Genomic DNA, 24,937 nt, shown 5'->3' with positions numbered 1-24,937 from the left:
CCATTTTTCAGAGGATGAGGGATAAGAGTGTTCGGACTCTGAGTCAGAGTCCACCACCTCAATTTTTAGCTTTTTTTGAGATAGATGGTCCTGGAAAAGATGGTGGTGGCAGATGAGGAATAAAGGTGCCCAAGGAGGATTGAATCTCCTGCTTAAACAGGGCATGGATTTCCTCAATGAGAGAGGGTTGTTCTGCTCTGACCACCTTGTACGTGGATGCTTGACAAAGCTTCTTCTCCCATAGGAAGGGAAGATTCCTATTGCAGATAGCACATTTGGGAGGTTTTTTGGCAAGTGTATGGGCAGACTTGTCTCCCTAAAAGAGAGGGAGTAAGTGGAGGGACCATCTATACTGCTCAGAACCCAAGCCCCATAAAAGACTAACAGGAGCAGGGGCAGCGCTGGGCTCTGCAGGCGCAGGGCAGGAAGCACCATCCATACTGAGGGGATCAGTCTTACATGGAGGTGTCTTCAGGCAGGTTTATATAGTCATAAACCCTGCCCCCAGGGCGAATGAACGTTCCCCCTCCTCCTTCCCGGGTCCATCAGCAGGCTTCCGCATGCTTCAGCGTGCCCAGCACGCCATTCAGCAGTCCGGGGATGCAGGAGGCTGGAACCGGAAGTGCATGCGTTCTAGTGTGGAATGCAAGGCCCGGAAGTGACACGCGCCTTTAATGATGTCACTTCCGGGACGCCAAACAGTGCGAAAAAGGGAGGAAAGATCAGAGAGCTCACGGAGGCCTCCGGCCGGGGGATCACCGGACCGCTTTACCCCCATGTGAGGACGGGAAGGTCCCGAGGCCGACGCTGGCGACAGGAGCAGAATGGAGGAGGGCCGAACCCACAACCACCACTGCCCGGCTAAATCAAAGGTACGCTGTAGTCACCGGCCCCACAGCATATGTTGTAACCTCTCCATGCCCCATGGAGAACAGGAAAGACATTGGCGTGTAGGAGGTGGGAGGGGCTTTTAACCTTTGTGCTTCTTGTCCCCCACCAGGGTGTGGAGACAACCTCCTATGCTGTCGTGGAAGGTGACTAGAGAAATCTATTATAAAACATAAAAAAGAAACATTACACAAGGATGCTTTTGTTAAAAATGTCAGTAACTTATACATTAAATGCACTATATGTACAAAAAAAACAATGAAAAAACCTACAAAACATACAATATCTTATTGACTTGACAACCAGCCTATGGCCACAGTGTTTATTTTGCTGGAAGAAAAAAAAAAAAAAGCTGAAACACCAGGCAAAATTCTACAAGAAACGTTGTGTTAATGTGCAAAACCATAACTGTTTTATAGACAGAGTGAAATTATAAACCATTCTATCTTATCCACATATAATCCCTGTAACTCTACATGTACAATCCTACTTAAAGGAAATCTGTCACCTCAATTTGGCGCGGTATGTGAGTTTTGTCCGGTCTGATGGGTGGGGTTGTGGCTCCTTCCCTCTACCCCATCTTGGCCGCTTTACGCAATCTTTCTTGGAATTTCCATAGTTGGCGTCCAGATTGCGCGCATGCGAGGTATGCTTTGCCCAACTGCAAGCAAAGTAAAAAAGCATTAGTGCGCATGTGCCGGTGAACTATGTCCCGAAACACAGAAATGACAGCGATATACTTCCGGGACATAGTTCACCGGCGCATGCACACTAATGCTTTTCGGCTTTGCCCGAAATTGAGCAAAACATACTGCGCACGCACGATAGGATATTGCAATGTGCATGCGCGTAATCTGGACGCCAACTACGGAAATTCCAAGAAAGATTGCGTACAGCGGCCAAGGAGGGGTGGAGGGAAGGAGCCACAACACCGCCCATCGGACCGGACACAACTCATTTACATACCGCACCAAACTGAGGTGACAGATTTCCTTTAAAATACTTTTTCCTTTTTTTTTTTTTTAAATCATACTGAGAGCTGTTATATTCAGATGACAAAAAATAAACTGATCTGTTGCGTTTATGCCCAGACTTCGGAACACTTGCTTCATTCTTTAGAATTGATTTCTTGCAGGAACCATGAGGTATGAATTTGCTCCAGTTATAAACTAGATTGTTCTTGCAATCCTTAGTGTCCCTGGAAAGTTTCGATTTTTTGGTCTTGAAAATACTTTCTTCATATGTAAAAAGATTATCAGTTTTTTACATGTGATGTGGTTAATTTGTATTCCTCTATCCCCCATCATCTAACAGTTCATGCGATTTCTCATTTAGACTAGTACAGTAATTATTCTGACCATTTAAAGCATTTCATCACTAAATCACTCATGTATCTGTTAAAACACAATTTTTTATGTTCAATACTGAAATTTTTTTGCAGATCCTTGGTGGCCCGATGGGTTCAAAATTTTCTCTAACATTAGCTATTTTGTATATGGCTTGGTGGGAAGAACAGTATTTTCTGACTACAATCCTTTTTGTAATGATATTTTTTTCTTGGCAGATATGTGGATGACTTATTGTTTATTTGGCGAGGCTCTTCATCCAATTTGTCTTCTTTTCATGCATACCTAAATTCCAATGTTTTGAATTTGTTTTTTAATATTAGTGGACTGAGCACACAGATCCCTTTTTTGGACATTTATTTAACAGGTGATTCCATCACACACCGTGTTCACACTACTATCTATAGAAAAGATAATTCTGGCAATTCCCTTTTACTGTCATCTTCGTCTCATCCCCTTCATACTATTAAATCAATTCCATATGTGGAATTTAAAAGAGCAAAACGCCAATGTTCTGACCAGGATTTGTTTTGCATGGAGAGAAAAACAATTAGCAGGCGTTTAAATGATAGAGGTTAAAACAAACATATTGTTAAACATGCGTTTAAAAAAAGTCTCAAGTAAACCTAGGTCTTTGACACAAACTAATACATTTTCCGCCATTTCTGATTCTATCATTACTTTTTATACGCCTTATAGTCCACAATATAATCAGATAGTATCGATAATTAAAAAATATTTGCCAGTGGTAAACCAAGATGATAAACTGCGGCATATTATTCGTACTGGTTGTAGACATGTAGCAAGGAGAGGTTTTAAGGCCCCGTCACACATAGCGATCTCGCTTGCTGAGTCACAAGTTTTGTGATACAACAGCGATCTCACCAGCGAGATCGCTGTGTGTGACAGCGATCAGCAACCGGCCCCCTTGCCGGTATCGCTGATCGCTCTGGGAAACCTCTGGACTTTTCTTTGGTCGCTGGTCTCCCGCTGGCCAGCACGCATCGCTGCGTGTGACAGGCGGGAGACCAGCGATCTGCTGGTAACTAATGTACACATCGGGTATCCAAGGGACGGGCGTCCCCTTAGATACCCGATGTGTACGCTAGTTACCAGCGCGCTGATGCAGGGAGCCTTTGGACACCCGATGTGTACGTTAGTTACCAGCTCCCTGCATCAGCGCGCTAACGAGCACCACGCGCTCGGCGAAGCTGTGCTGATCGCTGGTGAAGCTGTCTGACAGCTCACCAGCGATCATGTAGCGATTCACCAGCGATCCTGACACGTTGATATCGTTGTCGGGATCGCTGGTGAGTCTCTATGTGTGACGGGGCCCTTAGTTTAGCAAATGCGTTATCCCCCAGCCTTTTGAGTCAGACTCCTACTTCCAGGTCTTTGCTGTCTGTTTCTGGTTTTTATAGATGGGCAGGCAGTAGGTGCAATGTTTTGACCTATGCGTTAGATAGAACGAAGCGTTTCCAGTCCTTGGATGGTAACACATATGACATCCCATCATTTATCGACTGTGATACACAGTATGTAATTTATTGTATCTGTGGCAGCTTATGTGGGCTGAAGTATATTGGTTGTACCACACGCAAAATAAAAAAAACAATTGCTGAGCATTTGACAAATATTCACAATAGGAATGCAGCTTACTTGGGTGCTGCTAAACATTTTGCTAATGTGCACAAAGGAGATGTCTCTAGTTTTGCGTTTTTTTGCATTCGAGAAGGTATATAACCCGATTAGGGGAGGAAATAAACAGAGGCTCTAGACAATGCGCAAAGCATTTTGGATTTTAAAACTTGATACTAAATACCCGAACGGTATGAACTTAAGCAATGATTTGCTTTATATTTATTGATATTTTTATATCTATTGATAATTTTATTTAATCCTCTGTTATGAATGGGTCACCAAGGAGGAGAGCAAGCCCAAGCTAAGCCACAGAAAACCAGAGAGGTTTGTAACTAAGTGGATTGCAGACCCCTGATCCTATCCACACAACTAGCAGTAGCCGTGGAGCGTACCTACGATGATCCTAGACGCCTCGGCACAGCCAGAGAACTAACTAAGCCTAAAGCAAGAAAGGGGAAATCTACACTGCCCCAGAGCAGACCCTAAAGGAATAGATAGCCCCCAAACATATATTGTCGGTGAGACAAGGTGAAAACACAAATGCAGGCAGGAAAATAGACTGAGCAAATGATGGGGCCCACACTGACTAGACAGGACAGGAAAGACGCTGTCTGCAATCACCCAAAAACCCTGCCAAAAGTCCAACACGTCTGATGCAAAAAACACTGAAGTCGCATGACTTCGCCCACTATATCGGCACTCTGGTATATTCTGAAAGCAGAGCAAAAAGAGGCCAATCTAATAAGGGACAAAAACAAACTGGCACAAGCAGTAACATATGGACGGTGATTCAGCACAGCCCCAACCGGAGCTGGCTGACCCACAGAAAACTGAGAGACAAAACCAGATCAATGCAAACAGGATAGCAAATGAACACTTAGCTGAACATGCAGGGACTGAGCCGGAAACATCAGACCTCAGGAGGCAGAAGCAAATCACCAGCGGGGATAGAGGAAGTCGGCTGTCATAAATCCCAATCTGAAACCCCAGATCTCCAATCGTCGTCCTCATTATCAGGTGGCAATCCTCTGTTAATCAGGTCAGCTCCATTACCTCCAGTAACCACCAGAGGGAGGCTAGAAAGTGAATTCACAACAGTCCTCTTTTCACTTTGTAACCACTGGTGCATAATTAATGTAATTATATGTATGTTTTTGATTGGTGCTTTGTCTTATATAATGTTTGTGTCATTTTGTTGTTTTTATATCCTACTAGCTGAAGAGCCCGGCGTTGCCTGGGCATAGTAAGCAACTGTGGTTAGTTATAACAAATTATAAGGATTATATTGCACATAAAAACCGTGCATCTAATCCTATCCTGTGTGATACTGACTGCTGAGCCGTGTATCTAATACTATTCTGTGTGATGAGCTGCGTATCTAATCCTATCCTGTGTGATACTGCCTGCTGAGCCATGTGTCTAATCCTCTCCTGTGTGATACTGACTGCTGAGCTGTGTATCTAATCCTATCCTGTGTGATACTGACTGCTGAGCCGTGTATCTAATCCTATCCTGTGTGATACTGGGCTCCCCCTGCAGTCTGTGTCAAAGGGTGGTCTGTGTTGGCACGGTAATAAATTGTGTTATTTCCAGCTTTACAGAAGGACGATAACACCATAGAAATGATAAGAATAATAGGCCTCAGTTACCACAACTGTCTACAAAGAAAACTGTTGCTGATAGCAACCAATCACAGCTCATTTTTCATCTTTTAAACAGCTCTGGGACATCGTGGCGAGTTTTGAGTGGCGACTTTTGTGTTTCGACTTTTATGTGGCGAGGTTGGTGTATGTGTGGTGAAATGTGTGCTGAGGGTGGTATATGTGTTGAAGCACGTGGTAGTGTGTGGAGCATTTTGTGTGTGTGTGTTCATATCCCCGTGTGTGGTGAGTATCCCATGTCAGGGCCCCACCTTAGCAACTCTATGGTATATACTGTTTGGCGCCATCGCTCTCATTCTTTAAGTCCCCCTTGTTCACATCTGGCAGCTGTCAATTTGCCTCCAACACTTTTCCTTTCACTTTTTTCCCCATTATGTAGATAGGGGCAAAACTTTTTGGTAAATTGGAACGTGCAGGGTTAAAATTTTGCCTCACAACATAGCCTATGACGCTCTCTGGGTCGACGTGTGACTGTGCCAAATTTTGTGGCTGTAGCTGCGACGGTGCGGATGCCAATCCCGGACATACATACACACCCACATTGAGCTTTATATATTAGATGAGTAAGGGCGTTTGTAACACGCCAGAAACGCATCAGGTGTTTATGTTTTTAGTGCGGTCTGACATGCCGGAACAAAGGTTTTTGTACATTTCACATGAGTGGTGTGCCAAATCCATTCATCCACTTAATTTTTTCTTGCCGTTACGGATAAGAGTGCTATCTGTGAAAACTACGGGTAGCACTCTGATAAGAGAATCGATCGTGTGCACGAGTACTTACAAAAAAAAGCAAGTATTTTTTTTTCTAATCTCGGACAACTTTATACATGTCATTTTTTTAACAATAGAAAAACCTCACAAACACAAAAATTAGCCATTTCCTTTAATACATATGTAGTACAGAATGTTAATTACAGCAGAACAGTGTTTCCAGTTAAATAAAATTAAAAACTTTATTCACCCCCTCCCCAATATAAAATTACTAAATTAATATTTTGAAAGAACAATATGATCAAAGCTTTAAATAACACCACCATTTACCACAGTAATCATAACCACCAATACATACTCTTTGCTTTGGCAAAAAAAAAAAAAAAGTTGTATTTTTTTTTTTCTTTAAAACAGTGTATAAACCTAACATAGCAAAGACTGAATACATCTTTGTATTGCACTCATTTCTGTACAAGAATAAATTGTAAAGACAAAAATATATAGCAGGTAAAATGAATAAGCACAATATTTGTCACGGTAAAAGTTTTCAGCCATGAACATTAAAAAATGCATAGAAATGTAACACATTTATGTACAGAAAGAATGATCTGCATCAATTAACAATATGTACATTCCAACTAAGCCAGTGACATCTATGCGGGACGGACTGGTGACGGTGTTCAATTTCATGTGTGGTTTCGATCAGATGTTTCTGGAAGATCACTGACAAAAATAGACAATCCATATTACAAACAAGGGAACCTAATCCTTAGCAAACAATCAGAATTCACAAAATCGGCAGATTGAGGGGAAGAAAAAAAAAATAAAAAATTCCAGTCAGACAAAAAAGTAATGCCGGAAAGAGGGTTTGGTTTTTTTTCTTTAAAGGCAATTTAAAAAGAGCAGAAAATAAAAGAGCATCGATTATGTTAAGACTGAAGTGTGCTTGGTCGCAAAGCTAACTTGTAAACTTTAGTGTAACAATTGTATTATTTACTGTACATTCCTAGACCTACTGTGCTATTCCTCGGCTTTGTTCAGGTTCATCTATACAGCATCAAAAATATTCAATAAACTTTTTTTTAAATTTCTCTTTAGTGTTGAAAATAGTCGATATTGCCAAATGAGGAAAATAAGTCATGACTGCTCCTCCTACCACCACAATCGCTTTGGCGGGCTACACCTCTCTAGTAAAGCAGTGGTGATGGAAATGGTTATCTGCTTTAAAAGAGGATGAATGGACTCTGGAAAGCATCCTGAGTTAGCCATACACGAGGCATCGATGTGACATTAAGGAGAAGTTTCATGCAATAGACGAGGAGTTTGTCATTCCTTGTACGGTTGTGCTTGTAGGAGTTCCACTTATGGCGTTAAAAATGTGAAGTGAGTTCGGCATAACACTGATCTTCTCTTCTCCACACCAAATCTATAGGGAAAAAAAAGTGAAAATGTTATTTTTATGGATTTCAAATACAGAAAAAAAATAAAACAAAAGAATGAAAGAAAATATCAGCACAAAGAAATGGCTCAAACGTAGGAAGCAGCATGCTGGAGGTCTTGCAGTATTCACTGTAAATCAGTCAAAAAAGAATCACCATTTACCCAAAAGTTCTGTAACTTTCTAGGATCTTTGTTTGCCATTAGTTAATAGAAAGAGATTTGTGGCTGCAGGGTGAAAACTTGAAACCGAGAACTGCATCTGGATGAGCAGTACATTAACAGGTATTCAACTTATATATTTTTCTTTAGATGGAAATTATGAATGTTGAAAATTAGTTCATTTATCAAAACAGTCTATTAGAAACACTGGCAAAGTTGTCACATTTAATGAATGGTTGCTGTCACGGGTTTACCGCGACAGAGGAGCCAGAAGACGGCAGCATCTGATTTCTCCTACTCCTGCACTGTTTAGAAGAACTTCACCTTCATATTTAACAGTGCAGGTGTCTTTTAGCAGTTAATCTGCTCAGTTACGAGCTCTTGGAAGCTTCCCTGCATTAAGGCTCTCCGCTGTTCACTGTTAGCCACTCCCATCTCCTATATAATCTGGGCCCAGGCTAGCACTCCTTGCCAGAGAGATAGCTTAGGCTGCATGGTTATGAGATGGTGGTTTGTGGTGGTTGTTTGGTGGATTTATCTGAGACTATCTCCTCTCTTTCTCCTACTTTGGTGTTACCCCATCCTCCACTGCCCGCTGTTTACCCCTGTTTGTGTGAGTATACAGTATTTGTGTGATTGTTATTTTCCTTTATCCCTGTTTGTATTAGCTTGTAATTCTGATTGGTGTATTACAGTTCATTATTACTCCCCTCTTCCCTGGGTGGATAAGCGTACAGACTGAGGGCGGATTCAGGAACTAAGGCAAGATACGTGGCCCCAGCGTCTTCACCATCAGAAGTAATCTGGGGAACAGGGTGTGCTAGGGTGACCCTAGCGTTAGGGACAGGGAAGGAGCCCCTGGTCCCGGGACACCCAACAACAGAGTTGTGACAGTTGCCAAGTACAGCAAGGCTGTTCTGTTAGACAGTTTTGATAAATTCTGGCAATATCTGATAATTGCAGAACTTTTCAGCAAAGCCTAAAAAGCTTTATTAACATAAATTTCTCAACATTAAAGCATGTATAACCCACCCACCAATTGCTAATATACATGCCCTTAAATTAATTCTTACAGTGGCCTTCCAATCTGTGACTAAAAAGTGACTGTACATTTCACCAGTATTGTTACTTTACTTGGTGTCTTCCTTTTTCCTCCACTTTATTCCTCTACTCAGACTGACGTTCTGTTCCTCCTGCTTCAAAGATGGCTGTCAAAATGGCATGGCAAGCACAGTGACTGACTCCTGTCCTGTGGGATACGAAAGGCAGAGGAGGCATGGTTTATATTTATTATTGCACTCCCAATGCCATGTGGCAGCCATCTTTTAAGTAGAAGGAAAGGAACGCCAATCTGAAAAGGAGGCGGCAGTGGAAGCAAACAGAGGTCACCAGGTAGAGTGATTGACTATACATGAGAAATGTATAGTCACATTTCAGTCCGGAGGTAGAGGTTTAAAGATAATGGCTGCATTAAAGGTTCAAATCTAAAGGCAGGTAATAGATCTATACCAACCACTTCCTCTTGGAGGCTCAATCATGAAAGCAATTATATTTGCAAATATGAGCTTTTTCTGTGCTCAGTAATTTCTGAACTAGAGATTATTCTGATACATGCACTAGTTTATCCACAGATGATATACAGTTATTGGCGAAAGTGATGGCACCCTTGAAATTGTTCAAGAAAATGAAGTATTTCTCTCATATAATTCTTGCAATGACATGTTTTGTTAAAACGAAAAAAGTGGTTTGGTACCGTGTTAGCCAGTAGAAAAAAATACATAAATATATAAAGTGCTCAGTGAGAGAAACACTATTTTGTTTCTCTCACTGAGAGCACTTTATACATGTTTTGTTATACACACTTTTACTTATTTTGTGTGTATTGGAAAAAAAAAAGGAAAAAAAAAAAAAAAAGGCAAATTGGACATAAATTCACACAAAATCCCCGAAATGGGCCTGTCAAAACTTGTGGGAAGTAACAAATGTGGACAATATGAAAATCACACAACATGAAACTAGATAAAAAGGGAGAAGTTGTCGCAATCTTTGCATTGTGTGCTACACACTAAGCATGGAGAATAGAAAGAGGAGAGAACTGTCTGAGGACATGAGAACCAAAATTGTTGTAACATAGCAACAATCTCAAGGTTACAAGTCCAACTCCAGAGATCTTGATGTTCCTTTGTTCATGTGTGCCACATAATCAAGAACTTTAAAACCTATGGCACTGTAGCAATTTTCCCTGGATGTGGACAGCAGAGAAAAATTGATGTGAGGTTGAAACACAGGATAGTCTGGATGATGGATAAGCAGCCCTCATCAAGTTTCAAATAAATTCAAGCTGTCAAGCAGGCTTAGGGTGCATCAGTGTCAGCACGAGCTATCCGTTGTTATTTGAATGAAATGAAACTACAGGCAGGACACCCAGGAGAACCCCACTGCTGACATAGAGACATAAAAAAAGCTAGACGGCAGTTTGTCAAAATGTACATAAGCCAAAATCCTTCTGGGAAAGCGTCTTGAGGACAGATGAGACCAAGATAGAGCTTTTTGGTAAAGCACGTCATTCTATCAAAAACAGAATGAGGATTCCAAATAAAAGAACACAGTAACTACAGTCAAATATGGTGGAGGTTTAAAGAGGCTTTTGGGTTGTTTTCTACCTCTGGCACTGGGTGCATTGACTATGTTCAAGGCATTGTGAAATCTAAAGTTTACCTAAGGATTTTGGGTCTCAATATGGTGCCCAGTGTCAGAAAGCTGTGTGAGTCCTAAGTTATGGGGCTTCCAGCAGGGCAATGGCCTCAAACATACTTCAAGAAGCACCCATAAATGGATGGAAAAAAAAGCGCTGGAGAGTTTTGAAATTGCCAGCAATTAGTCCGGATATTAATCCCATTGAACACCAGTGGAGAGATCTTAAAATTGCTGTTGGGAGAAGGCACCCTTCAAATGTGAGAGACCTAGAGCAGTTTCTAAAAGAAAAGTGGTCCAAACTTCCAGTTTAGAGAAGAAAGAAGCTTGTTGATTGTTATAGGAAGCGAGTGTAGTTATATATTTCAAAGGGTGTGCAACAAAATATAAAGTTTCGTCCTGCCGGTTTTGGGGGTTTTGTGTGAAATTATGTCCAATTTTCCATTTTTTCTTGTTTTTTTGTGTTGTTCCAATACACACACAAAGGAAAAAAACGTGAATAACAAAACGTGTAAGTGCAATAATTTTCTGGGAGAAATACTTCATTTTATAGAACAATTTCAAGGGTTCCACCACTTTTGGCCATAACCCTATACATAGGGAAGGGTGATCACACAGAACCAGCTGTCAAACTTTCTTGTAATGGGACATTTAACATTTAACCACCATGTTTAGCCTGTATAGGTTGTGTGGTGAACACACTCCTAAGAAAACAACGAATTTTGGGCCTTGATAGCATGATCACACAATGGTCTGACGTATTTGTGCTTGTACTTTGTGTATGAGAGCAGCAAACATGCATAGATTAAAATGAAACCAGCTTATATTACCATCCCATCTGCTCATGTGCGCACAAAAGGAAGAAGAAAACAGCCAGTTACTCAATATATCAACCACGTAATCAGGCATTCTCTGCTAATTAGTGGATAACGAATCAGTGATTGACATCATCACATGAATATGATAACCTTTCCAAACAACTATTATGCTGCAATTTTACTTTATTTTCAGTCACAGGAAAAGGTTATCTAAAGGCCAATCCCATATAGATTGTGTGGTGAGAAAGAGGAGGATAAAGCTGAATGATGCTCACATAAGTTGTCATGTATCTGGTCTATGGCATCTCATCAGATTTATTCGCTTCTTTCAAAGATTAGGTCACCCACGACAAACTCAGGATTTGCAACAAATTTAATTTCTATAAGAACAGCAAGACTTTTGTCTGATGGGGAAATAAAGAACTGACAGGCTGGATTTAAAGTGTCTAAGGCTGGTTTCACATTTGCGTTTTTTAGCGCTGGAAAAAAACGCATACCTGCGCATGCGTTTTTTCCCCTATATTTAACATGGGTGCGCATACCTGCGCGCTGGTAAGCGCATGTATGCGATTTTCATGCGCTGCGTTTTTTTGGGGTGTGCGTTGGTATTTTCCAGACGCATGTTGCATTTTTTGGCCCTGCAAAAAAGCGCATGCGCACATATGCGCACGTTTTGCGCTAAAAATGGCCATTATAGCCTATGGATGCGCATATGTGCGCACTGGCATGCTCATGTATGCGTTTTTTTGCATATGCGTTTTTTTTTTTTAACCATGGAATTTAGGGGTTTGGGTTAGAGTTAGGGTTAGTTAAGGGGGTTTAGGGTTATGGTCAGGGTCAGGGTTAGGGTTGGGGTTTGGGTCAGGGTTAGGGTTAAGTATGGTTTGGTTAAGGGTTAGGGTCAGGATTAGGGTTAAGTATGGTTTTGTTAAGGGTTAGGGTCAGGGTTAGGGTCAGGGTTAGGGTCGGGGTTAGGGTTAAGTATGGTTTTGTTAAGGGTTAGGGTCAGGGTTAGGGTCAGGATTAGGGTTAAGTATGGTTTTGTTAAGGGTTAGGGTCAGGGTTAGGGTTAGGGTCAGGGTTAGGGTTAGTTAGGGTTTGGGTTAGGGTTAAGTATGATTTGGTTAAGGGTTAGGGTCAGGGTTAGGGTTAGGGTCAGGGTTAGGGTCAGGGTTAGGGTTAGTAAAGTCATGGTTTGGGTAGTGTGAGGGGCCACCTAAAAATGTTGGAAAAAAACGCAAACGTGGTAAAAACGCACTAAAAACGCATAAAAACGCTGCGTTTTTTTCATGCATGCTCATAAAAATGCTTGAAAAAAACGCAGCAGTTGTATGCTTATGTATGCGTTTTTTCAATGCGTTTTTTTGCGGGAAAAACACGCTGCAAAAAAAAGCAAGTGTGAAACTAGCCTCATCCCGTGCTTACAAAGAAATAAATTGTGTGATTAGCCTGGTAGCCATTAACCGCTCTTTTTCCATGGAAGCAACAAAATTATTTAGTGGAGCTTGAAGGACATATCGGGTCTTATCCAGATGTCAGTTTTTCAAGTATGAGGTGTATTCTTGTTTTTCACTGGCAGAACTTGGAGTTATTATAGTCTATGGGGCTGTTCACATATCTGCTTATTTTTGCAAACTGAATAGTCAGCACCAAAATATGGAGACATGTCAAATTTTGATCTGAGTCACAGATTTTTAGTACTCACCGTAAAATCTTTCACATAGCATTCATTGAGGGACACAGGAACCATGGGTTAATATGTTGACACGAAGAAAACATCTTATAAGACAACACCTGAGCAGCAGACAACCCGTTGGTGCAATAGCAGTAGGAAGAGCAATTCTAAGAACCCCTAAACAAGGGAGGGTGCTGTGCTTCCCAATGAAGGATACGAGAAAGATTTCACAGTGAATACCAAAAATCATTATTTCTTGGTCGCTTCATTGGGGGACACATGAAATATGAGACATCCTAAAGCAACCTTTGGACTGGTGAAACTAATACCAGCATCTGCCACTTGTAGTATCCTTCTGCTAAGACTTGCATCCTTAGATGCAAAGATATCAGCTATACTGCGATGTGGACAGAAGACTAAGTAGCAGCTCTATGCAATAGAGGAATATACGCCAGACCCATGAGGTTTAGCTTAGCCTGACCTTGCACATTGAGAGATTGAAACTAGAGAAACAATAGCAGCCCTAGATGCGAGTCTGACCTCTACTAGACCATAACGGGATGACCCACAAGGCGTCCGAATGGAGCTGTAAGTGAGAGGTAGAGCTGCACAGCTCTTTCTTAGATTGTGTAAGAACCTCTCTGGGACATGAGATGCAAATTACAAAAAGGAGCTCAACGCCATACAACTCTGTCCTGGAGAAGGAGAGAGACAGGTGAGAAAAATGTTCAGGTCCTAACCTGCATAATCAAGGCTAAGACAGGAGTGCTACTCAGACCCATGTCTGCCTCCGAATGACGCCAAGCTAAACTGGAAAACTGGTTGTTGACTGCCCAGGTTTGGTCTGGTGGTAGGAGTCAGCCTTTTTTTCTAAGATGTAATCTTAGTGTCAGCCTCCAGGTGGCAGCATATTAAGCCATAGTTTCTGTGTTCTCCAATAAAGCGACAGAAAATCGAATAGCACTTGCATGCCATCTGTGTGCAATCTATGTGCCATGCGATTTTCATATTTGTTTAATAAGTGATGCTTCAGAAAACTCATCCATGATGAAACGCTAATGGTAAAAATTGGCACATGGCCCAAACACTGCTGAAAATCTGACCCAAAACACTAATCAAAATAGGTTAGGTGTCTGTGTATGAGAAAATTCAGTGATGATTGAAGGAGCCCAAAAACAGAAAAAGTTGTGAAACATGATGATCAGACAGTCAATCATAATAATACAAAAAAGCAATTACTCTTTATGACAGACAAACAGTGCCTTGCAAAAGTATTCGGCCCCCTGGAACTTTACAACCTTTTCCCACATATCATGCTTCAAACAAAGATACCAAATGTAAATTTTTGGTGAAGAATCAACAACAAGTGGGACACAATTGTGAAGTTAAACAAAATGTATTGGTTATTTTAAATTTTTGAGGAAATTCAAACACTGAAAAGGGGGAAGTGCAATATTATTCATCCCCTTTAGCTTAATACTTTGCTGCGCCACTTTTTGCTGCGATTACAGCTGCAAGTCGCTTGGGATATGTCTCTATCAGTTTTGTACATCGAGAGACTGAAATTCTTGCCCATTCTTAATTGGCAAACAGCTCGAGCTTAGTGAGGTTTGATGGAGATTGTTTGTGAACAGCAGTTTTCAGCTCTTTCCACAGATTCTCGATTGGATTCAGGTCTGGACTTTGACTTGACCATTTTAACAACTGTATACGTTTATTTGTGAACCATTCCATTGTAGATTTTGCTTTATGTTTGGGATCATTGACTTGTTGGAAGACAAATCTTTGTCCCAGTATCAGGTCTTTTGCAGACTCCAATAGGTTTTCTTCAAGAATGGTTCTGTATTTGGCTCCATCCATCTCCCCATCAATCTTAACCATCTTCCCTGTCCCTGCTGAAGAAAAGCAGGCCCAAACCATGATGCTGCCACCACCATGTTTGACAGTGGGGATGGTGTGTTCAGGGTGATAAGCTGTGTTGCCTTTACGCCAAACATATCGTTTGGCATTGTTGCCAAAAAGTTAGATTTTGATTTTATCTGATCAGAGCACTTTCTTCCACATGTTTGGTGTGTCTCCCAGGTGGCTTGTTGCAAACTTTAAATTACACTTTTCATGGATATCTTTGAGAAATGGCTTTCTTCTTGCCACTCTTCCATAAAGGCCAGATTTGTGCAGTGTACGACTGATTGCTGTCCTATGGACAGACTGTCCCGCCTCAGCTGTAGATCTCTGCAGTTCATCCAGAGTAATCATGGGCCTCATGGCCGCATCTCTGATCAGTCTTCTCCTTGTTTGAGATGAAAGTATAGAGGGACGGCCAGGTCTTGGTAGATTTGCAATGGTATGATACTCCTTCCATTTCAATATGATCGCTTGCACAGTGCTCTTTGGGATGTTTAAAGTTTTGGAAATTATTTTGTATCGAAATCTGGCTTTAAACTTCTCCACAACAGTATCACAGAACTGCCTGTTGTATTCCTTGGTCTTCATGATGCTCTCTGTGCTTCAAACAGAACATTGAGGCAATGTGCCCACGTTGCGTGTTAAAACGCACACAGAAAACCGTACTCCTTCCCAGAAATCGCGTTTTTTTTCCGCGCGATTTCACCGCGATTTTACGATCGCGATTTTGCCGCGATTTTCGCGTGCGATATTCAAGCACTTTCCAAGCGATTTGAAGCATCGCTTGGAAAGTGATTGACAGGTTGGGCACATTCGTCAAACAGTGTTTGACAAGTGTGACCAGGTTTTTACTATTGAGGCCGCCTATGCGGCCTCAATAATAAAAGATAGAATGTTAAAATGCTAAAAAAAATGAAAAAAAAAATCGGGGTATATTTACCTTCCGACGTCCCGCGCTGCCATCCCGGGCCTCAGTGTTCCCAGTAATGCCTTGCGAGACCTGTGATGACGTAGTCTCGCGTTGCTATAGCGATCTCACGAGATTGCTAGAGTCACGCGAGACTACGTCATCACAGGGCCTTGCCGCAAGGCATTACTGGGAACGCTAGGCCGGGAATGCAGCGTGGGACACCGGAAGGTAAATATACCCCGATTTTTTATTCTTTTTTTTACAGGGGTATGGCACCCAGGGCCTGGAGGACAGTGTCCTCTCCTCCACACCGTGGGTACCAACCGCACATAAAGACGCTTAACTTCCCGCATGGTGGGCATAGCCACATGCGGGAAGTAAGCGATTCTCATGCATTCCTATGGGTGCAGAATCGCGGCAATTCTTTGCGATTCCGCACAAAAGAATGAGCATGCTGCGATTTTTTCCGCGATGCGATTCCGCCGCGGAAAAAAGCGCAGCATTAGCACAGCATGTGCGGAATGCCATAGGAATGCATGGGGTGCGTTCTGTACACGATTTTTAAACGTTTTCGCAGCGTTTTCGCGCCGAAAATCGCGGCAAAAACGCTTAAAAATCGCTACATGGGCACACAACCTGAGACTATCAGAGAGCAGGTGCATTTATATGGAGACTTAATTACACACAGGTGGATTATATTTATCATCATTGGTCATTTAGGACAACATTGGATAATTCAGAGATCCACAATGAACTTCTGGAGTGAGTTTGCTGCACTGAAAGTAAAGGGACCGAATAATATTGCAAACCCCACTTTTCAGTTTTTGCATTTCCACAAAAATTTAAAATAACCAAGAAATTTCATTCAACTTTACAATTGTGTTCCACTTGATGCTGATTCTTCACCAAAAATTTGCCGAATACTTTTGCAAGGCACTGTATGTCCTTTGGTCATTTGCCCTTCCACAGACTGTCTGCTTGAATAGATTGCTAAGGCTGCTGTAATAACAGGACATTACCAACTGGTATTCCTTATATAGACACACAGCTTTTATTTTCCTGTTTGGGTAAGATATTATTTATAATATGTTAATCAGCACGGAGGAAGTAAAAGGCTGTGATAAGTTTGATAACTTTAAAAGTAACTCATTTAAATTTTTATTTAATAAATCAATCGTACACATGAAAATTATAAACCTTGTAAATTTGCATCTTTCTCCTCCTGGATGGATCTTTCACTCTAAATTCATGGGTAAAATCTGTATTTAGTGAAGACAGAATTTTCCGCTACTGAGACAAGAGAAAGTTGGTGCTCAAAGTTATATGGAGAGGGGAGGGGCCAGATGCAGACACAGACATTCTGCTGCAAGTTCTCCTAAAACGACAAGTACAGTTCTCCACAAAACATTGTCATCTCCTGACAATAATGTGAATATCTATCCTCACTCACAAGTATTACCCATGAATTGAGAATTTTGAGACAGAGTGATCATTACAGGAGAAACCACCATGGTTACTTACCGGTAGCCGGTTTTTCCGGAACCCATGACAGCACCACCTGAGAGAGGGATCCGCCCCGCCAGGACAGGAACCTACTGAGACATAAGGGGCGGCACCTCTCCCCCGCTTCAGTTGGGTTACAGAGCATTGAGAGGACTTCCCGGTTAGTTACATGTTTAATCCAACACCACAACACTCAAAACACCCTACTAATTGTGCACACCCATACAGTGAAAAAAGGGGGGGAATGTACGGGTGCTGTCATGGGTTCTGGAAAAACCGGCTACCGGTAAGTAACCATGGTGGTTTTCCCTTCACCCATGACAGCACCACCTGAGAGATTTTTGGAGACTTCGAAACACCTTAGGGAGGGACCACCGCTTGCAGCACCCTTCTACCAAAGGTTAAGTCAGCAGAGGAGGATAGATTTAATCTATAGTGCTTAAAGAAGGTTGAAGGTGAGGCCCAGGTAGCGGCCTTACAAATCTGTTCGATTGATACCTCTGCCTTTTCAGCCCAGGAGGTCGCCACGGCTCTGGTGGAATGAGCCTTGATGCCGTCAGGAATCGGGATAACACTAGCTGAATAGGCTACACTAATGGCTTCCCTAATCCATCTAGCAATAGTCCCTTTTGAAACCCCATAGCCTTTCCTGGCACCCTGAAAAGCTACGAATAGGGACTGTGACCTCCTCCACTGGCTAGTGGCAGATATATATTCTACGAGAGCCCTTTTAACATCCAGACTATGGAATTTTTCCTCCCCCAGATTTTTTGGATTTTCGCAAAAGGATGGAAGGATAATTTCCTGACCCCGATGGAAATCTGATACTACCTTGGGCAGATAACTGGGGTCTGTTCTTAAAACTACCCTATCCTGAAAGACTTGCGTGTAAGGAGGATTTACTGAGAGAGCCTGTAAGTCGCTTATCCTGCGGGCTGATGTGAGGGCTACTAACAGGATTGTTTTTAGGGTCAAGAACTTTAGGGGTAGCTGATGTAATGGCTCATACGGATCTTTTGTAAGGGCTTCTAACACCAGGTTTAAATCCCAGGGGGCTATTCTGGGTATTGGAATAGGCTTAGCTCTATGGCAGGATTTAATAAATCTGGCTATCCACCTATCTGATGCCAGTTTGCAATTGTAGAGCGCCCCTAGTGCCGACACCTGAACCTTAAGTGTGTTTACTGCTAACCCCATCTGCAACCCAGATTGTAAGAACTCTAGGATGGCCCTAATCGGGGGTTCTTTTCCTAACGGCTTACCCAAGAACTGTAGGAACTTATCCCATGTTCTGCCGTAGATGTTAGTAGTCACCGGTTTCCTGCTTTTTAGCAGAGTGGCCACCAGCCCAGGGGAGAACCCCCTATCCATTAAAAGCGACCTTTCAAATTCCACGCCGTCAGATGGAATCCTTTGACCTGAGCGTGCAATATTGGACCCTGAGCTAGTAGGTCCGGGATTTCTGGCAGAACCCATGGATCGGAGAGGGACATCTTCCGTAGCAGAGCAAACCAGGGCCTTTTTGGCCAGAATGGAGCTATTAGAATCACCCTGGCTTGATCGTTTCTGATTTTTCTTACCACAGTTGGGATCAGAGCTACTGGGGGGAACGCGTAAGCCAGTCTGAAGTTCCACTGGATGTGCAACGAGTCCACTGCCCATGGATTTTCCCTCGGGTTTAGAGAGCAGAACCTTTCTGTTTGCCTGTTGTGCTTGTTTGCAAAGAGGTCTATCACCGGTTCCCCCCAAAGCTGAATTATCTTTTGAAAAATGGACCGGTTTAGCGCCCATTCTCCTTGCCTCAGGGTATTGCGACTCAGGAAATCTGCCTCTATGTTTTCTGCCCCTTTTATGTGTAGGGCTGTCACGGAGTGTAGGTGTTCCTCTGCACTGTTCAGAATGTCTGTTGCTGCTTCCATTAAGGAGTGTGATTTTGTCCCACCTTGGTGGTTGATGTATGCCACTGCTACCTTGTTGTCTGACATGATGCGTACGTCTCGACCCTGGAGTAGCGGAATGAAGTGGCTTAGGGCCTTGCCCACTGCCCACAGTTCTCTCAGGTTGGAGGATGCCTTCCTTTCTTGAGGTGTCCAGGAACCCTGACCTATGAGGCCCCTTAGGTGTGCCCCCCACCCCGAGGAGCTTGCATCTGTTAAAATTATATCTGTCGCCTGTCTGTCCCATGGTATTCCTAAGGTCAGATTTGTCCCGTTCAACCACCAGTTGAGAGAGTCTCTGGTTTTTGAGGAAATCTCCAGCTTCCCTTCCAAACGCCCTCTTAGCGATCTTTGTGTTCTTAGTATCTCCCCCTGGAGTTGCCGGGTGTGAAACTGAGCCCACCTGACCGCCGGAATACAGGATGTTAGGGTACCTAGTAGGGACATTGCTTTTCTTAATGTCATACATGGTTGGTTTCGGCCCGCCAAGGCCAGATTTTGTACCTTCTCTATCTTGAACTCTGGGAGCAGACACTCTTGCCTTTCTGAGTCCAGTATAAATCCTAGGAAGGTCTGTTTCTTTAGGGGTTGTAATTTTGATTTTTTGAAATTGACTATCCACCCTAATTCTTGCAAGGTGTTGATCACCTGAGTCAACTGTGCTGTACAGTGGTCCTCTGAACTGCCCACTATAAGAAAATCGTCCAGGTATGGTATTATGACCGTATCGTGAATCCGGAGAAAGGCTGTCACTTCCGCTATGACCTTGGTGAAGACCCTCGGGGCTATGGATATGCCAAACGGAAGAGCCCTGAACTGAAAGTGCCTTAGTGTGCCCTGAATATAAAGCGCTACCCTCAGGTATTTCTGGTAATCTGGATGGATAGGGATGTGATAATACGCATCCTTTAAATCGACTACGGCCATGAAGCAATCTTGATGTAGCAGCTTCACTGCCGTAGTCACTGATTCCATCTTGAAGGTCGGGTTCCTTATCCAAAGATTGAGGCGTCTGAGATTTATGATTGTCCTGAACGACTGATCCGGTTTTTTTATTAGAAAAAGGGGTGAATAAAACCCCTTTCCTTCCTGTAAGCGTGGCACCTCGGACAGTACCCGCTTGTCTATCAGGCTCAGGATTTCTGTTTCTAAGGCCAGTTGTTCTTCGGTCATCTTCCTGATAGGTGTGATGACGACCACGGGTTTTGGCTGACGAATAAAGGGGATTTTCAGGCCTTCTTTTAGGATGCTCAGAATCCAGGTATTGGAGGAGATCTTTTCCCAGGCCTGGAAAAAGAGTGCCAATCTCCCTCTTACTGGAATACCGGCGTCATTGTGGTGACTTTTTTGAGGTGGAGGTGCCTCCACCAAACATAAACCCTGATTCTTTCTTTCTTTTATCCTCCCATCTTCTCCTGTCAGCGGGAGGACGCCCTCTATTGAATCTCCCCCTCCGAAAGGGCTGTCTCCTCTGATCCATAGGGAATCTGGGGAAGCCTTTTTTCTTATCGCCTGCTTTCTCCAGAATATCGTCCAAGTTCTTGCCGAACAGGAATCGACCATCGCAGGGGAGAGAGCACAATTTGGCCTTGGACTGAAGGTCACCCGGACAGCCCTTAAGCCATAACGCGCGTCTAGCAGCATTTGATAGTGACGCTGCTCTGGCTGTCAATCGCATAGAGTCCGCCGAGGTATCTGCCAAAAAAGCCGCTGCCCCGTGCAAGAGATACATGTCTGATAAGATCTTCTCTCTTGGGACCCTTGACGCCAGCTTCTCTTCTAACTGCTGCAGCCAGATCATGAGGGAGCGTGCCGTGCAGGTGCCCGCTATCGCCGGCTTTAGACCTCCTGCTGTCGCTTCCCATGCGTGCCTCAAATATGAGTCCGCTTTTTTGTCCAGCGGGTCTCTAAGAACCCCTGCATCTTCCAAGGGCAGGGCCGACCTTTTGGAAGATCTGGACACCGCTGCATCTATTTTTGGGACTTTGTCCCATACCTCCGTATCCTTGTATTCAAAGGGGTATCGTCTCTTAGAGGCGGATGGAAGGGCCCCCGATTTTTCAGGCTTTTTCCACTCCTTCTCAATAAGCGCCTGGATTTTCGCGTTTATTGGAAAGGTTCGTTTTTTCCTCTCCTGAAGCCCCCCAAACATGACGTCCTCTAGGGTTTTAGCCGCCCTTTCTTCCTGTAGGCCCATTGTGGTTCTAATGGCCTTTAGGAGGGCATCTGTATCTTCTACAGGGAAACATGGCTTACCCCCTGTGTCACTATCTGAGGAGGATGATTTTTCCGCCTGAGATGATACTGACGCGGAATCTGAGGGGGAACTAGGGAAATCCTTCCTGCTTTTTTTCCCTTTTTTCAATAAGGACTTAATTGAGCCTTCCATTTCTGACCTGAGGGCAGATATTAGATTGGCTGCGAAACTAGGCGCTTCCTCCGCCATAGTCCGCTGAATGCACGAAGCACAGAGATCTTTTTGCCAGTCTCTTGCTAGGGGAGATTTACATATAGCACAATCCCTATTCTTCTTCTTGCTTCCCGCTTTTCTGGGCCTTTCCTACAGGGTGAAGCATACAATAGAAAACCCCTATTAATATACTGTTAACATTCACGAAGATCACTCACCACCCGTAATCAAGGGTACCGGACTTGGAGGCTGCCTCGGAGCACCTGACCCGCGCTCTTTGGACCTTGAGGAGTGCCCCGACCTGCGGCTGGGGCGACTGCTGCTTGAATGGCTTCCATGCTTCCTGCCAGAGGGCTGTGAGGGAGGCAGGGACGCTGAACGTTCCTGCTCGGACTCCATTTTGCACCGCCGATCTACAGCTGTCTTCCTCCTTTTAAATTGCATGCCTCCGCCTGGTGAGCGTCTTCCTCCCCTCCCCCCTGCGACCGCCGGCTCAGCGCTTCAGAAGCCGGCCGGCGTCGCACCCAGCGCCATTACACCGTCGCCTTCTGCTGACGTCAGCCGGCGCACCCAGCATTCCAAGCGCCGCTGACGTCAGCGGCCGGAAGACGCCAGCGTCTCTCCCCTACCACGGGGATCGAGATGCGGCGTGCGCGAGGGGAGGGCGGCGCGGTGGGGGCTTCCCGGAGCCACCGGAATCCCATCCACGCCCGCACGAACCCGGAGCCCCAGGGACCCCGGGGACTGCGCTTCCAGGACCCGACGGCCGGCGCTACAGGTAAGCTACCTGTTCTTCCCGCGCCGGGACGGGCCTGGGTCTTATCTTTTTCTTCGCCCATGACAGGCACCGCCACAGTGGGATTCCTTCCAGGACAGGAACCCAACTGAAGCGGGGGAGAGGTGCCGCCCCTTATGTCTCAGTAGGTTCCTGTCCTGGCGGGGCGGATCCCTCTCTCAGGTGGTGCTGTCATGGGTGAAGGGAAAAAAGATATATTGTAAAGTTTATTATTTTCACGTGTACTACTGATTTAAGAATTTTTTTTTTTAAATCAACGGTAATTTTTTAAATCTCCTATTCTGCCCAATTTATTGAAACGGAGAGTGCGGTCTACAAGAGAATGATTCTAATCAACAGAACAGACCACTCAATTTAATTTGAGATTAGAAACTTGCATTTACACAGTTATGTATAAGGGAGTCTTGTAAAGGAAGATTAAAGGTACATGTTAAGTCTACGGCTAATTTTAACCCAGTTTAAGACCTGATTATGCTGGGAAAAGCTTGGGTCAGTGTACAATCCTTGTGCTCTCTGTAATTAACATTCTAGTGGATAGGAGAAACTTTGCAATTTTTTTTTCATGTGTACTATTGATTTATGAAAAAAAAATTAAACCGACTGTTACTCTTTAAAGGAAATCTGTCACCAAAAATAACGCTATTAATCTGCAGATATGAGGTTAATCGCATTACTAACTTGCCCGGCGCCCACACTTACCCGACTGCTGCAGTGAGAAAATGACCTTTATTCTCCCCGGCAGTGTTCCGGCTTCAGTCACGGGGGCGGCACTGGTTCAGTCACTGCTCTGAAAATACAGCACAGTGACTGTACTCACGCCCCCCGGCACTGACTGACACTCGCTCTGCATTTGGGCGCTCCTCCGATTCTGCCCAGTTTATTGAAACAGAGAGTCTAAAAGACTGAACGAGGCATAACTGTGATACAAGCTACAACACAGGGTTTGCTCTGTTGTATCACCCATGCTTACTCTTCTAAACATTCCTGTCAACTGCCCAGACATGATAAAGTATGGGACTTAGAAAATTCTTCCTACATTGTAAATATGGCCGCGGCATAAATCAAAGCACGAGGCGCACACGAGGGCATGGTGAGAACTCAGGGTAATATATACATACCTGCTCATGCATTATTTCAGACAGTTCTTTGACCATCTCCCTGTAGTTCGCTTTCATTTCTTCCTGATATTCAAACTGATTTTCTTTTATAAGTCTTTCATTCACACACAAGGCCTGGCCACATGCTTCAACAAATTGCCTATGAAAAAATATAAAGCACTGACTGAAAACCCAAACAGAACATGATGTCTGGACTCCATTTGAGCCCAGAACCTCCATGATGCAATAAAGTGATACAAACATGCTTAAAGGGAATTTGACAGGTGATGCATGCTGCCCAAACCGTGGACAGTCTTTATCAGCCATGTATGTTTGACTATGAAATGCGTGTATAGCAGAGACTTGTTAGTCACTGTCAGTGGGCATGGAGAAGATGCTGGGGACTCACCTCTACAACTAGGGCACAGCGCGGCTCAGTCCCCGGCAGCTATTAAAAGTATGTTTATCTCTGAAACACCGCAGAGTTTTAGAGTCAGACATACATGGCTGTGATCATACTCCCAGTGGCGGCTACATGTTGCCCACAGGTTTGGCTAGCACGCATCATCTGTCAAGTTCCCTTTAAGACGTTTAAAAGATGACAGATTGATAGAAGCAAGGTTCTATTCACACATGTTCTGCAATTCTGTTTCTCTTTTCCATTCTAGAAACAAAGAATCTGAATTAATGCAGAGGACGGATCAGTTTCATAACCGACTGCATTGGCTATAATAACATTATGGTCTCCATCATTAATGAAAACCAGACAGGCCATGATATCGTGACTAATGCCTTTTTGGTGCCATTTGTAAAGGATCTCTCCCTGCATGAATTCTGTTTCTCTGTTCCTAGAACATAGCAGAGAAACTGGACTGCAAAATGCATGTGTGACTAGAGCCTAAAAGTCTATTCTTAAAAGGGTTCTTTGTGAAAAGAAAGTAAATAACTAAAAGGAAATATCATCATAAATAAATTCCAAAATACATTTAGTCATCAAGTTACAATACTTTGGAAGTAATCATCATAGAATTAAAATGGCCACTGCCTTATTACATTGACAGAAACATCTAAACATGTGCAGTAGGAAGCTCCACTGCAGTGACCTGGACATAACCTATATCACCGTATTCTCCAGTACTAGACCAGAAAGACAGGGTGGACAGCAGTGTGAGCAGCCTCTCCTTACCTCAGCATCTATATGAGATCTCCAGTATTTGATCAGATAGATGTGGTGGACAGCAGTGTGAGCAACCATTTCTTAATACTGCACTCATGAGATCTCCAGTATTTGATCAGATAGACGTGGTGGACAGCAGTGTGAGCAACCTCTTCATACTACTGCACTC

At 43.5% G+C, this 24,937-nt stretch overlaps 1 protein-coding gene across 11 annotated transcripts in view; it reads right to left on the bottom strand.

The window, feature by feature from the left end:
* Positions 1–6,406: 6,406 nt before the first annotated feature.
* DOCK9 (dedicator of cytokinesis 9) overlaps positions 6,407–24,937 on the bottom strand; it is a 345,565-nt gene continuing 327,034 nt past the window's right edge. For 9 of the 11 annotated variants that reach the window (XM_073569534.1, XM_073569535.1, XM_073569539.1 and 6 more), the window contains 2 exons: positions 23,613–23,751; positions 6,407–7,673 (listed from right to left, as the gene is read on the bottom strand). In XM_073569534.1, coding sequence (XP_073425635.1) covers positions 7,551–7,673; positions 23,613–23,751 — 262 coding nt within the window. In that variant the 3' untranslated portion in view covers positions 6,407–7,550. Of the gene's footprint in view, positions 7,674–11,370; positions 11,379–18,254; positions 18,264–23,608; positions 23,752–24,937 lie in introns of all 11 variants that reach the window. The other 2 variants (XM_073569540.1, XM_073569538.1) reach the window with 2 other exon arrangements.

This window comes from Dendrobates tinctorius, unplaced genomic scaffold (assembly GCF_039654945.1).
Source record: "Dendrobates tinctorius isolate UK_male_01 unplaced genomic scaffold, ASM3965494v1 ptg000026l, whole genome shotgun sequence".
Taxonomy (NCBI): Eukaryota; Metazoa; Chordata; class Amphibia; order Anura; family Dendrobatidae; genus Dendrobates; species Dendrobates tinctorius.
Note: the sequence above shows the minus strand (reverse complement) of the source record. Positions and strands in the feature narration are given on the sequence as shown.